This window comes from Mustela nivalis (genome assembly GCF_964662115.1).
Source record: "Mustela nivalis genome assembly, chromosome: 16".
Taxonomy (NCBI): domain Eukaryota; kingdom Metazoa; phylum Chordata; class Mammalia; order Carnivora; family Mustelidae; genus Mustela; species Mustela nivalis.
In genome coordinates this window covers 30,884,051-30,898,214 of record NC_139035.1, presented here as the reverse complement: position 1 = coordinate 30,898,214, position 14,164 = coordinate 30,884,051, and the positions used below count along the sequence as shown (strand labels likewise).

At 50.0% G+C, this 14,164-nt stretch overlaps 1 protein-coding gene and 1 long non-coding RNA gene across 2 annotated transcripts in view; both read left to right on the top strand.

Annotated features, from left to right (window-relative positions):
* LOC309850529 overlaps positions 1-14,164 on the top strand; it is a 510,333-nt gene that overhangs the window by 412,484 nt on the left and 83,685 nt on the right. The window lies entirely within an intron of this gene.
* On the top strand, positions 9,748-11,754 carry CCDC185 (coiled-coil domain containing 185). The gene has a single exon (XM_082702592.1). The coding sequence runs from the start codon at positions 9,829-9,831 to the stop codon at positions 11,635-11,637; it is 1,809 nt and encodes a 602-aa protein (XP_082558718.1). The 5' UTR covers positions 9,748-9,828; the 3' UTR covers positions 11,638-11,754.

Here is a 14,164-nt window from a genome sequence, read left to right as displayed (position 1 = left end):
AGCTCTGCATGGAAGCCATGCTTTAATGGAGATCTAGAATTTTCAAAGAACCTGATGCGCCCTCTGAGAGGAGCTACAGCCTGGGGTGGGGAACAGGAGGAGTGCACTCACTTGGTTGCCATGCCAAGTGTCCTGTTGGGTACTGATGCATTCCACCAGTGCGCTAGGAATGGAGGCTACAGGTAGGGAGAAGATACAGTCTTTGTCTTCAAAAGTCTATAGTCCATGGAGATGCTGACAAATAAATATGCAGTTAGTGTCATGGGACAGATGTAAGACTGGAGGGCACATAGGACCTGTGTGAATAACTTGGAGGGGAGTCAGGAAGGGACTGTTCCCCACTGGCCCGCAGGTACATGGAAAGCACCCAGCATCATGAATCTATCACAGTACGCCAACGATGACAACAGAGATGGCTTCACCCATATCATCACACAGGCTTCAAATATAAGTGTGACCACACTGGGTGTTTGGGGACAACACAGCAAAAAGGGAATTCCCATGTTCTGCTGTAGCAGCGTACGTTGCTGTGTATTAACCACGTCTTTGTTTTCCGTGTTCCGGCATGTTGACATGGGGCCTTGCTGACCATGGAGAGACAGCCCCTCCCCAAGATTAGTAAACCAGAGCCCACACACCCCACCACCTCCTCTACATGCTCTCACACTCTGGCCACTCCTGGCCTCCCCGCCTCCCAGCCACCTGGGGCTGCCCTGTGTGTCTCTTGAGACTTCCATGACTCCTGTTTCTAGAAAACCATGAGTGGGACAAGCTTCTTCTGCCTGATGGTCATTTCCTCCAGCTGTGCATCCAACCACAGTGCACAGCCACAAAGCCTGGGCTCCCTTAAAGCATGCATGCCCCTTGGAGGGCGGCAGGCCAAGCCTCAGCTCCCAGAAGCAGCTCTGGTAGCTAAACAATGAGGCTCACACCTGGGAAGCAGCTGGGATGGGTCCCATTCTTATTAACTGGTCACATTCATGGCAGGTATTCTATGATGGTGGGAAATTTGGAGCAGCCTGGTGCAGGGGAAGGCACTCGGGGGAGCCCTGCAGCCCCCATCTAAGCATGTCTCCCTAATGGACGAGCTGAGACACGACGGGGCCAAGGCCACAGAAGTGGTTTCCTCTCTCCCCGCCAGCCTGGGGCAGTGATGCGCAGCAAGGGAACCTCGGAGGTAAGGTCCACCTCCTCCATGGTGGTCATTCAGGGACATAGGCACAAAGCCACTTAACTGTCTGAAGTTCGTGGCTTTCAGGAGCCTCTGGTAGTGCTTTCAGAAAGACCTTCAGGGGTTAATTACATTAAAAGTGTTATCTTCCTGACTTTTCTTTTTCATCTCATCACCTTGCCTTTTCTCCTGTTTTAAGATTCTTCCCTTTAAAGCCACCCTCAGCGCAGCACAAACCAGTTACTCAACGTTCACCCAGCATTCATTCAGCTTCCTTACAAACCTAGCCCTGTAGCACTTACACGTGGCTTCTGCTTATTCGTTCAGCAAATATGTTTTCCGTCCCAGTGCGGAAGATGCTCTCTGGGCCATGGAGATCTAGGACGGAACAAACCAATGATGCTGGTCTTCCTGGAGCGCACATTCCACAGAGGGACACTGCCGTGACTCATCCCCACTCCCCATGCTTCCAGCCCGGAAAGGATGTCCTTCACCTGGGACGTTCCTGATGTTTCAGGACTTTTCTTCTGGAAATGGTTGCCATCTACCGGGTATCTCTAAATTGACAGAGAGCAGGAACAAGGTCTTAATCTTCACATCCAGCATGACGCCAAGGGCAACGATTATCCGCTGAATGAAGGAAGGGCGTGTCTTTCCACAGAAACACAACCAGTGTGGCCAAAGCAGGTACTGGATGTGCTTCAGTGAGTAATGGGGACACTTTCTCAGGGGACTTCCTGGCAGAGGACTTTGTAAATATTCACAAAGCCCCCATGTGTAACCCTGCAGTGGACCTGGGACCACCAAGGACAGGGGTGGGTGCGGTCATGGGGCTGTCCTCAGTGGGAATGAGAGTTCTCAGTGGGGATGTCCATCTGATCAGGGAGGTAAGAGAAGACTTCAAGAAGAAGTCTTGGGACCAAGACTTCAAGAAGAAGCCCCGTTCCGTTTGGGGGGGGGGGGACAGTTACTGATGTTGCCCAGAACAGTGGCCATGTAGAGACCCAGATGGGTAGACCAAGGTGCCTCTAGCCACTTCCTACTGATAGTAGCCTGGCTGAGACCCTGCCCCAGCTCTCCATGTGGGTGCCCGAGCTGGAACTGGGGGGTAGGGGAGGGCCGAGGGTGCACACCCAGCTGCTAACTCCAGCAAAGGGCTCACGTACACAGGCATTATGCTACACACAGACCCAGTGGACCACCCCGGCCAGACCCCCATGGCCCAGTGGTCCCCCTTTGTTCAGAGCTTCCTGAAAAACACTTTTCCTTTGAAGTTAAAAACCCCAGGCTCAACTGTAACCAACCAGGGGACGGAAAGACAGACTTTAAAAACTCCATGCTTTTTTTCAAAGTTTTAATAAACTTAAACTTCAGAAAAACTTCAACAAAATGCCTGTTCTCTTGAGGATGAAAAAGTGACCCCTTACTGGGTACATGATGACGTGCAACTCTTCCCCCCACGTTTCTACAGAAAAACCTCTCCGGATGTTTAGCATTGCAAACTCTTTCCAATAAGATTCCAAAAGTAAGTAACTGTGCCATTTTGTGTGTCTGGGTCACCATTAGCTCGGAAAGTGCTATTTTGACTCTTTCTTTTCTTCACAAGAATTGGCTAATTACCATCTGCTTTTAATTGCACAAAGGTGACAAATGGGAAAACCATCAAAATCCTGAAGTGCCGCTCCACCGCCAATGCCTAAAATCCTCTCCTGCCCCCCTTGACCACACTGGATTCCACAGCTCTGGTTTTCTCCTGTTTTAAGATTCTTCCCTTTAAAGCCACCCTCAGCGCAGCACAAACCAGTTACTCAACGTTCACCCAGCATTCATTCAGCTTCCTTACAAACCTAGCCCTGTAGCACTTACACGTGGCTTCTGCTTATTCGTTCAGCAAATATGTTTTCCGTCCCAGTGCGGAAGATGCAAACTCTTTCCAATAAGATTCCAAAAGTAAGTAACTGTGCCATTTTGTGTGTCTGGGTCACCATTAGCTCGGAAAGTGCTATTTTGACTCTTTCTTTTCTTCACAAGAATTGGCTGTGCCCCCTGTGTAGTATATCCCGTGTGTGCCCGCCGGAGGCCAGCCCCACCTGCGGGGCAGCCACATGGGGTTGGCAGGGACCACGCTCACGGGGATACTTCCGCATCCACTCCACCTGCTTATGTGCGGAAGCTCCCACGTGGAAGGTTTGAACCCTGTGTAAATGCTGGTCTCTATGGAAACCCGACTTTCATGGTGGCAGGCTCCTATCCCACTATTTTCTTTTTTTAAAGAAGTTTACAGACTACAGCTTTCATTCTTCCTAGGGCATGAGCCTAAGGTTTCCGCTGACCGCCCTGGGTGTTCACATGAGATTGGTTTTCCTTCACTGTTTGGTGGCTCTTGGATTGTTAGTGCGTCCGTGTCTTGCGTGCGCGCTTGGAGAGTGGCTCTGTGCCGTATTTGTAGATACTGTTACTCTGGGGCATCTGTGTTCTTGGCCGAGGTGAAGAAAACATGGGGCGGGCATGAAATACTGAATTTCTGTGAAACTATTCCAAAGCTGCATTTGGAAAATTCATAATTTACCCTCATATCCAGCCAGTGAGAAAAACACCTTGGACCCAGAAATCATCTTCTTAAAAAAGGTGATCTCAAAGGAATGCAATAGAAATATACCATGATATATATTATATATGGGGCAATTTTAAATTTACTAGTAGCCACATTAAAACAAGCAATATGTGAAATTAACTTTGACAATGTATTTTCTTTAATTTAAGAGAGAGAGAAAGAGAGAACAGGCAGGGGAAGTAGCAGGCAGGGAAAGAACCAGATTCCCCACTGAGCAGGGAGACGGATCTGGGGCTCGATCCCAGGACCCTGGGATCATGACTTGAGCCGAAGGCAGAGGCTTAACCATCTGAGCCACCCAGACACCCCAATAATGTATCTTCTTTAGTTCCTTTTTGTGTTTGAAATAGCATCTCGGGGCGCTTGAGGGGCTCCATTTGTGAAGCATCTGCCTTCAGCTCAGGTTGATCCCAGGATCCTGGGTGGGAGCCTGGCATTGGGCTCCCGGCTCAGCGGGGAGTCTGCTTCCCCCTCTCCCTCTGCCTGCTCATGCTCTCTCTCACTCTTTCTCTCAAATAAATAAATAAAATATTTAAAAAAAAATAGGATCTCGGGGTGCCTGGGTGACTCAGTGGGTTAAAGCCTCTGCCTTCGGCTCAGGTCATGATCCCAGGGTCCTAGAATCGAGCCCCGAGTAGGGCTCTCTGCTCAGCGGGGAGCCTGCTTTCCCTCTCTCTCTCTCTGCCTGCCTCTCTGCCTACTCATGATCTCTGTCAAATAGATAAATAAAATATTTAAAAAAAAAAAAGCATCTCAAGTAACCAGTATACAAAAGTGTTGACATATTTGGTCTACTCTCTCACAGTCAGTTTTTGAACTCCAGCGTGCATTCTAGAACACTTGACAGTTGGAACCAGCCACAAAGTAGCTCCAAGAGCCAGGAGCGGTGCTGAGAGAGAACTTGAAGTGGCCAGAGCCAGCTTCCCAGGAAGCACGTAGAGCATACTCCCATTTCTGAGAGTAATCTGAATTGTGTGGTCTGAGCACGTTTGCCATATTTTCCAAAACTCCAACAAATGAAAAACAGGGGTCCCAGATCTTTATTTGGCAGAAGGCCCAAATTCTGGGGCATCAGGGAAATGCATTAGGGATTTTCCTGCCAAATAAAAAGAAAGTTGATTGTTTGCAGTATGGAGGAATGCTTGGCAGCTTAGCATTAGGAAAATATCTCTTTCATCTGCCCTGGGGGGCGGGGTGGGCATCAACTCCCCAGGGCTCCATCCAATGCCTGCCCCCTTCTGCTATGCTCCAAGCTCTCTAGCCTCCTTGGCAGCCCTCAGAGGAAATGTGTCTCCTCCCCCACCTCAGTCCAGTCCCTTCCAGGTATTTTATCTGTTGTTCCTCATCTCCAAGACTGTTGCTCCATGGAGCTGGTCACTACCATTCACTCCTGCCCAGGCTTCTCCAGGAGGAATCCACCCTCAGGTCCTGGTCCCTCGACCTCTGACCTGACCCCTCCTGGCCCCCAGCCTCTGTCCAGGTTCACCTTCCTTTTTGCTCACCTGGATCACCGAACCGATCTCCTTGCTCGTCCCTCTCCAATCCTCACTTCTCCCCAGTTTGCCCCCCACATTGCTGCCAGGCTGAGTTGCAAAACATAGACCCACTCAGGTCACTTCTTTCAGTTTCCAGACACTTCTGGGCCCCTCCCTGTTGTCTACACAGTAGATTTTCAGCTCTCTCTATAAGTAGAACTCCAGTTCTCCTCAATGAGGTGTTACCAAGAGCCCCAGGCTGTAGAGCAGGTAAAGCGTGAGCTGCTACGGGGGGCAGAGAGGCAGAGGAGGGGCTGGGACAGAGGCCTCTGGGCTGCAAAGCTGCCCACCGGGCCTGGGGCCCACGGTAGCTGCCGCAATCCTGGAGTGGGAAGCTCTGCTCCCAGCCATACATGGAGGTCCTCATGGAAGCCAGGCGTGGCCACAGTCCTGATGTCTTCACGTGGGGTCCCGGCTGCCCCTAACTTTCATGCCAACAGCACCTTGCGTGGAACCCTCCTGACTGACAACCCAGATGAACTCATCTTCTGAACTGGGCCTCTCTCTTCTAGGGATTCTGTTAAAGTCACTAACCACTTGTCACGTCTGTGCCCCAGATGTGTTTCTCCTGGCAACGAGGTGGGCAAGGGCTCCAGATGACCTTCTAACCCTGTGCCACGATCAAGTTAAGACTGTGCCCTTCATTCAGTCAGCAACAGAGGGGGTGGGGAGGAGCCATCTCCAGCTCCACGAGGAATTCTGAGAACCCCCTGGGGGAAGCAAGAGGCCAAGAGCCCACAAATGGGAATTTGACTCCTTGGGTTCTTGGCCTGGCTTTGCACCAAACTTGGGTTTTTCCATTCATCCCTACACTGCTACAGTCCTACTCCTCTTGGCATAATCATAAAGATAATTCTAATATTTATCAGGCAGCAACCACATGCCAGGCACTGCTGTAAGCATTTTTCATGGATTAACTCATTTTTGCTTTACAGAACGAAGCAGTGTTTACTGGACAGAACTCCCCTTTTCCAGTAACATTTGGAGCTGAAATCCACAGATGATCTCCAGCAGGGATGAAGAAGCCAGAACTTGAGCAGTGAAGCATCCAGTCAAGGGGACTCTACGGGTTGCTGGCAGGGCTCCTGGCCCTTGGATGCCTGTGTTCCGTCCCCCATAACCCTGTTCTGCAGTGACAGGAAGTGGCTGGTACTGGCTGCAGCCCGATTTCCAGGCAGAAAAGTTTCCTAGGTGTTTTCCAAAGCTTTAACTAGAGCTAGGACACTCGAGTGTCAGCATGACTCAGTTCATACCCAAATAGCTCTTAATTTAAATTATTGCATTTCAGATGGAATTTGATTTTTTTTTTTTAAGTCACCTCTTAGTAAACATTCACATCACAGAGGCATTTTTCTGGCGATGATATAAGTAGCACCAACAGAAATCTCGGACTTCTGTTCCCATCCAAATGTGCTGATGGGTCCCTCTGAGGCTGCACTGTGGGTACATGGCCAGGTCTCAGATTTGTCTTAAGGACATGTTATCAATTCCTACTGGGCCTGCCTGGGAGGATTGGTGCAAAGTTGGTAACTCACAGGGTCCTGCTTGGTCCTCTCCTGTAAGGAGTGACCATATTTGAGAATATTGCCCAGAACTTTTCCCCACCGTACCCCAGACAAAGGAGCATAGTCAAGACCCACAGCATAGGATGAATAAGGAATTGCCCTAATTCTAGTCTTTTCTTAAACTGGGAAATCTGCAGAAACTTCTGTAAACCCATATATACATTTAAGTCTCACAATTCTTAACTGAGGACATCAACATAACATTTACTAATGCACTGAAGTGCAAAGCCCTTAGGGATAACTTTCTCTCACCCTCAGGACAGCTCCTCTCCTCCATTCACCTTTTCCAGAACGCCAAAGACCACATAGGTGGAGAGTGGCTGAAGACACTCAGACTCACCTTTCCAGGATCAGATCCAGTGCTTTTCCCTGGACCTTAGGGAACCTCACCAAGGAAAAATAAGCTCTCTCTCTTCCCAGATGACATGTTACTTTATATGGAAAACCCAAAAGACTCCACCCCCAAAGTACTAGAACTCATACAGCAATTCAGTAATGTGGCAGGATAAAAATCAATGCACAGAAATCATTTGCTTTCTTATACACCAACAATGAAAATACAGAAAGGGAAATTAGAGAATCCATTCCATTTACTTTAGCACCAAGAACCATAAGATACCTGGGAATAAACCTAACAAACGAGGTAAAGGATCTATACACGAGGAACTACAGAACATTCATGAAAGAAACTGAAGAAGACACAAAAAGATGGAAGACCATTCCATGCTCATGGATCGAAGAATGAACATTGTTAAAATGTCTATACTGCCCAGAGCAATCTAAACTTTAAATGCACCCCAATCAAAATTCCACTGGCATTTTTCGAAGTGCTGGAACAAACAATCCTAAAATTTGTATGGAACCAGAAAAGACCCAAATCACTAAGGAAATGTTGAAAAAGAAAAACAAAAGTGGGGGCATCACGTTGCATGATTTCAAGCTATATTACAAAGCTGTGATACCCGAGACAGTATGGTACTGGCACAAAAACAGACGCACAGACAGGTGGAACAGAGTAGAGTCCAGATATAGACCCACAACTCGACAGAGCAGGAAAAAATATACAGTCGGAAAAAGACAGTCTCTTCAATAAATGGTGCTAGAGAAATTGGACAGCTTTGAATGAAACTCAACCATTCTCTTACACCATACAAAAAGATAACCTCGAAATGGATAAAAGACCTCAATGTGAGGCAGGAATCTATAAAAATCCAGAGGAGAACATGGGCCACAGTGCCTTCTTTCGAGACACGTCTCCAAAGGCAAAGGAAACAAAAGTGAAAATGAGCTTTGGGGACTTCATCAAGATCAAAACTTCTTCACAGCAAAGGAAACAGTCAACAAAACAAAGAGGCAACCCATGGAATGGGAGAAGATATTTGCAAATGACACTACAGACAAAGGGCTGATATCCAAGATTTATAATGAACTCCTCAAACTCAGCACCCAAAAACCAGATAATTACGTCAAAAAATGGGCAGAAGACATGAACAGACACTTCTCCAAAGAAGACATACAAATGGCTAACAGACAGAAGAAAAAATGTTCATCATTAGCTATCAGGGAGATTCAAATCAAAACCACATTGAGATACCACCTTATACCAGTTTGAAGGGACAAAATTAATAGGACAGGAAACAACCAAGTGTTGGAGAGGATGTGTAGAAAGGGGAACTCTTACACTGTTGGTGGGAATGCAAGCTGGTACAGCCACTTTGGAAAATAGTGCAGAGATTCCTCAAAAAATTAAAAATAGAGCTTCCCTATGACCTGCAATAGCACTACTGGGTATTTACCCCAACGATACAGACATAGCAAAAAGAAGGGCCATCTGTACCCCAATGTTCATAGTAGCAATGGCCACAATCACCAAACTGTGGAAAAATCCAAGATGCCCTTCAACAGATGAATGGATAAAGAAGATATGGTCCATATATACTATGGAGTATTATGCCTCCATCAGAAAGGATGAATACCCAACTTTTGTATCAACATGAACAGGAATGGAGGAGATTATGCTGAGTAAATTAGTCAATTATATGGTTTCACTTACTTGTGGAGCATAAGGAATAACACGGAGAACATGGGGAGATGGAGAGGAGAAGGGAGTTGGGGTAAATTGGAGCGGGAGATGAACCATGAGAGACTGTGGACTCTGAAAAACAATCTGAGGGTTTTGGAGGGGCGGGGGTTGGGAGGTTGGGTGAGCCTGGTGGTGGGTGTAATGGAGGGGACATATTGCATGGAGCACTGTGTATGGTGCATAAACAATGAATCTTGGAACACTGAAAAAGTAAAATGAAATTTTTTTAAAACAACAAGGAAAAATAATCTCGCAAAACTGGAGAAAAGGGACTAAAAGCAATGGATGTGGGTTCAGCGGTAATTTGCTGGTGCTATTTCAGAAGTGTGCACACATTCATATTTTGACAAAGGCAGTAATTGCTACACTAAGGAAAAAATAGACTAGTCTTTTTCCTGTTCTAAAGTTTAAAAAAAAAAAAAACAGTAAATAAAACATACTGGGGCTTGCTAACTTAAACCGGCAAAAAGGTGGGGAAGTGTGTGAATGTGCTCCAGCCTCCGCTCACTTTGCATACAGGGCACCACGACCATCCCCCCGAGTTCCGTTCTGGAATGACCCCTTCACTAGATTCTTTTAAAATCCTGCTACTTGAAAGTATACAAATGCGAGGTCAATCCCTGCCTGAAATACTGGGGGATCCTAGTGCCCCCTCAGCTTTTGGGGCCCCTGATTCCTGCAGTCCCCTCCCCCTGGCCACGCAGGTGCCGGAAGGCCAGTCATAGAGCAGCATTGTGAAGTGAGCAGAGCGTCACAGGCATGGACCGGGGGCGGGGGTCGGAGGGCAGAGGGTGGGGTTGGGGGAGGTCCCAGCACCGTGAGCCCAGGAGCCCAGGGCCCTAGCTCACACGCCCACGAGCATGGAGGGCTTGGGCCGCTTCTCCCCGCGCTGCGTCCTGGCCACCGGCGGGAAGCGCACGTCGGCTGCACGGCTGCGTGGGCCCGGAGCGGGTACTGAGCCGTGCTTGGGCTCGGGGGCCACGACCCCGGGAGAGGTGAACGAGGTTGCAGCGCCCTGGCCCTACCCGCGCTGCACGCCCATCGCGGGGCCTCGCCGGCGCCGGTGCTCCCACTCGCCAAGGGAAAGCCGCAGCCTGACCGACGTGGCCACGAGGCCCCCAGACCGCACCAGGAGGCCCAAGCCCCGAGGCCGGCACCTAGAGGACGCCTGGGGCGAGCCAGGGCCCAAGCCTCACCCTGGAGGCGGCGCGCACAGCCCAGTCTGGCGTCGGCAGCCCCACCAGCACAGCCCTCCGGCCCAGGGAGACTCGCCCTCGCCTTACCCTGAGGGAGCATACACCCCCCTGAGCGGGATCTTTGGGGTGGAGAAGGCACAGAGTGGAGACCAGTGGGCGGTGCCGCTGTGCAGGGGTCCAGGTCACTGGTCCCTGTCCTCGGCTCCTTCAGAGAAGTCTTCCGTGCCATCTCAAGAATTCAGGGCGCAGTCGGCGTACGTGTGCGCGCATAAGAGGGACAGCAGTGATCTGCTAGAGTCGTTAGCCAGCCAACTCTCCCAGCCTTCAGTGTCCAGCAAAGAGATTCAGAGCCCGCACGCCCAGATGCTCAAGAGCAAGCTGGAGGAGGCGGTCATGTCCTCCAGGGACCAGAAGATCGTGGCCCTAGTGCTGACCCGGCTCCAGAAGGCCCAGAGGATGCGGGAGCTGCAGCAGCAGGCGGCGGTGGCCTGGGAGGAGCTGAAGCGCTCAGACCAGAAGGTGCAGATAACCTTGGAGAGGGAGCGCAAGCTGCTTCTGCAGGAGAGCCAGGAGCAGTGGCGGCAAAAGGAGCAGCGTGTCCGACGGCGGGACCGCAAAACCAGGAGCGCTCCCCGGTCTGCAGAGCATGCGGGCAGGGCGCTGCGGGAGAAACCGGAGCGAGCCCGGGAGGTGGCAGAGCCAGAGCCTACGCCCCGGAGGAGGACCCGAGAGCTGCTCTTGCAGGAGCCGGAGAGGATGGTGCAAGGCCTGCGAGAGCAGGACTGCCCGAAGCTGCAGGAGAAGCTGGAGCAGGGCTCTCACCGGAAGAACCTGCCCACCGCGGAGCCCCAGAAAAAGGTCCAGGAGACCAACCTCAGTTCCCTCGTCAACTACCAGGCCCGGAAGGTCCTGCTGGACTGCCAGGCCAAGGCTGAGGAGCTCCTGAGGAAGCTGTCCCTGGAGCAGAGCTCCCAGCGGCCCCAGGAGATCCCGCAGGGCCTGCTGCACGAGCGCCCGAGGGAGCTGAGGGACAGGTCGCAGAAGCCGGAGGAGCGGCTGCAGCAGGTGCGGCGGCGCGCACAGGCCGCGGAGGAGCAGACGCGCATGCACAAGCGGCTGCTGGCGGAGCTGGCGGAGCAGAAGGGGCAGCAGGCCAGGAGCAACGTCCAGAAGGACATCAGGGACAAGGTGCAGCACATGCACGAGCTCAGCGTCCTGCGAGAGAAGAACCATCACATCCTGAAGCTGAAAGCCGAGAAGGAGGAGAAGTGCCACATCGCTGGCATCAAGGAGGCCATCCGGAAAAAGGAGCAGAGGATGGAGCAGATCTCCCGGGAAAAAGATGCCACCTTCGAGGAGTTCCAGAAGATCTCCAGAGCCTCCAGAAGAGACCACGCCCACGCGCTGGCCAGCAGCTTCCTGGACCGGAGGGCGCGCGAGACCCAGCGCGGGGCCGGGACACCGGGCTGCTGAGAGCCAGTCGCCAGTGAACCGCACGGGGGTGAGGGAGACGGGGGCAATGGATGCCCTCTATAATCTGATTATAACTGAACACTGATTTGGAAAAGTATATAAAATAGCTGCACGTTCCTCTCATGAACTAGTTCATTGATTCATGCGGGGAGCTGAGATGGTTGGGGATAGAAATTTGGGGGTTTTAAGAAAATGACTTGTGATCAAAGTTTCGATTTAAATAGAAAATATTAGCTCTTCAGTAACCTTGGGAGCACACATCAGGCACATTTTTCTTTTTAAGATTTTATTTATTTGACAAAGAGGAGAGAAGGAACACAAGCAGGGGTGTGGGAGAGGCAGAAGCCAGCTCCTGGCTGAGGAAGGAGCACGATATCTGGGCTTGATCTCAGGACCCTGGGATCATGAGCTGAGCCCAAGACAGACACTTAAGGACTAAGCCACCCAGGCACCTCCAGGCCCATTTTTGAAGAACTAAAGTCTGCAGGAGGGAATTCAGTTCTGGGTCATAAGTCTCTTCCTGTCTCAGAACTTACAAATTCTAATTGGTATTTCCAAGGGATGCTTTGAGAGATGACAAATAAAATAATCAATGTAAGGTGAGATGTGAGGTACTAGACAGAGCAATCTCCAAGATAGAAAAGAGATTGTGTGAATGGGTGAGTGGGGGGTAGATTTCGGTAAACAAGTGCATACTACATCCCCTCAGGTGTTTATAATGCACCTGAAAGTTTTAAAGGCTCTGAGAAGGCCTGCAGTAAAGAAATTTAATTGTTGAACCTAGAGTTTTACACAAACCCCGAACCCCTTTTTTCCTTGGATCACTCCATGAAACTGGTGTTCTGTGACATGTTTTGGATGATACTGCTCCTTCATCCAAGAGCTCGCTGGAATCTTCTGCTCTGATTCTTTGCACACTGCTCCTCTTTGCTCAGTCCTATCCAGTCTTTTGGAACAAAATTCAGTTGGAATCTATTTCTCCTCTGTCCCTCCTGAAGGAGGTGGATGATGTCATCTGTTCTACCCACATGGTGTCTAATTGACCTCACCAGCCCTGAATGAATGACTCAGCATGATTCAGGAGCATGGCATTTTCAAATTAAGGAGCCACAAGCTGAGTAGGACTTAACCCATCACGTTGCAAAGCTTCTGTCGAAAAATTAGCCAGGTTTTTCTTCAAATGTAAATTTATCTTTTGAAAAGAGAGAATGAATAAGCCTGATTGTCTTACTAGGATTTCTTGAAATGACATGAAAGATAATCTGGTCAGGATTTTGATCAGAGATCATGATGAGACTCACATTCTCACTTTTTAAAAAATGTATTATTTATTTGAGAGAGCGTGGGAGTGGGGAATGGACAAGCAGACCCTCGCTGAGTTTGGTGCACAAGGCGGGGCTCAACCCCACAACCCTGAGATCATGATGTGAGTCAAAATCAAGAGTTGGTCCCTCCACAGATGGGGTCACCCAAGCACCCATATTCTCACGTAGTGGGGGCGGGACCTTCTCCCTTTTTCGTGTCCTTTCCCCTGCCCTGGGAACCCCCAGTGAGGCCTCATCAGGCCCTTCCTCCTTTGCTTAAAAAATGCTCCTATATCTTGCTTCAATTTCCACCTACTCTCTCCTCTTCCCTCAAGTTAATCCACTGTTGCAGCCACATGCTGCATGCATTCCCGGCATTGTGGGACAGTGCTGGATGCTTCAGACTTCCTGCAAATCTAACTCCTCCTCTTGATGCGGCTGATCTGTGGAGGAAGTTACCTTTCCTGAGCCTCAGCTTGCTCATCTGTAAAACAAAGTTATAATTCGTACTTGGGAGAGACCGAGTAGATAATGAGCATAAGCCGCTCAGCGCAGTGCCCAGAGCCCAATGCAGACAGTGTCAGTCAAATGTTGCATTTTATTCTTGGTAATATATGTGAGTTCCTCTTTCCCTGTCTCAACCCCCATTCATCAGACCCTGATTGGTGTCTCTGAGCCTCGTTTCCATTCTTCCTCCTCTGTGAGATGTGGGGCACCTGGGCTGCTGGCCCTGACGTCACCCTTCCCAGACAGACGGTCTGCATGGAGCACGCAAATATTGGGCTGGGTGGGGCTCATCCATTCTGCGATCCAGTTCATGGCTTCCAAGCTCCACTCTCTGCTACAAGTCCAGGGTCACTGTCCAAGATATCATACCCATGCTCACCACAGTGGTCAATATACAGTCAGGGAGACAGTCAAGCAGGCTGTTTTGTTTTGTTTTTAAGAGTTTATTTATTTATTTGACAAAGATCACAAGTAGGCAGAGAGGCAGAGAGGCAGGCTCTCCACTGAGCAGAGAGCCCGATGCGGGCCTCGATCCCAGGACCTTGAAATCATGACCTGAGCTGAAGGCAGAGGCTTAAACCACTGAGCCACCCAGGTGCCCCAAGCAGGTTGTTTTAACCCCACATCCCTATCCTATGATTTTATGCCACTAATATTCTCTGCGCTCTCCTCCAAGAAAGAAATGCATACTGCCATTCTTTTAGTCAGTTGTTGGT

Excerpts from the sequence above, each read along its gene's own strand:
- CCDC185 (XM_082702592.1), top strand. The coding sequence starts at position 9,829 with ATGGAGGGCTTGGGCCGCTTCTCCCCGCGCTGCGTCCTGGCCACCGGC.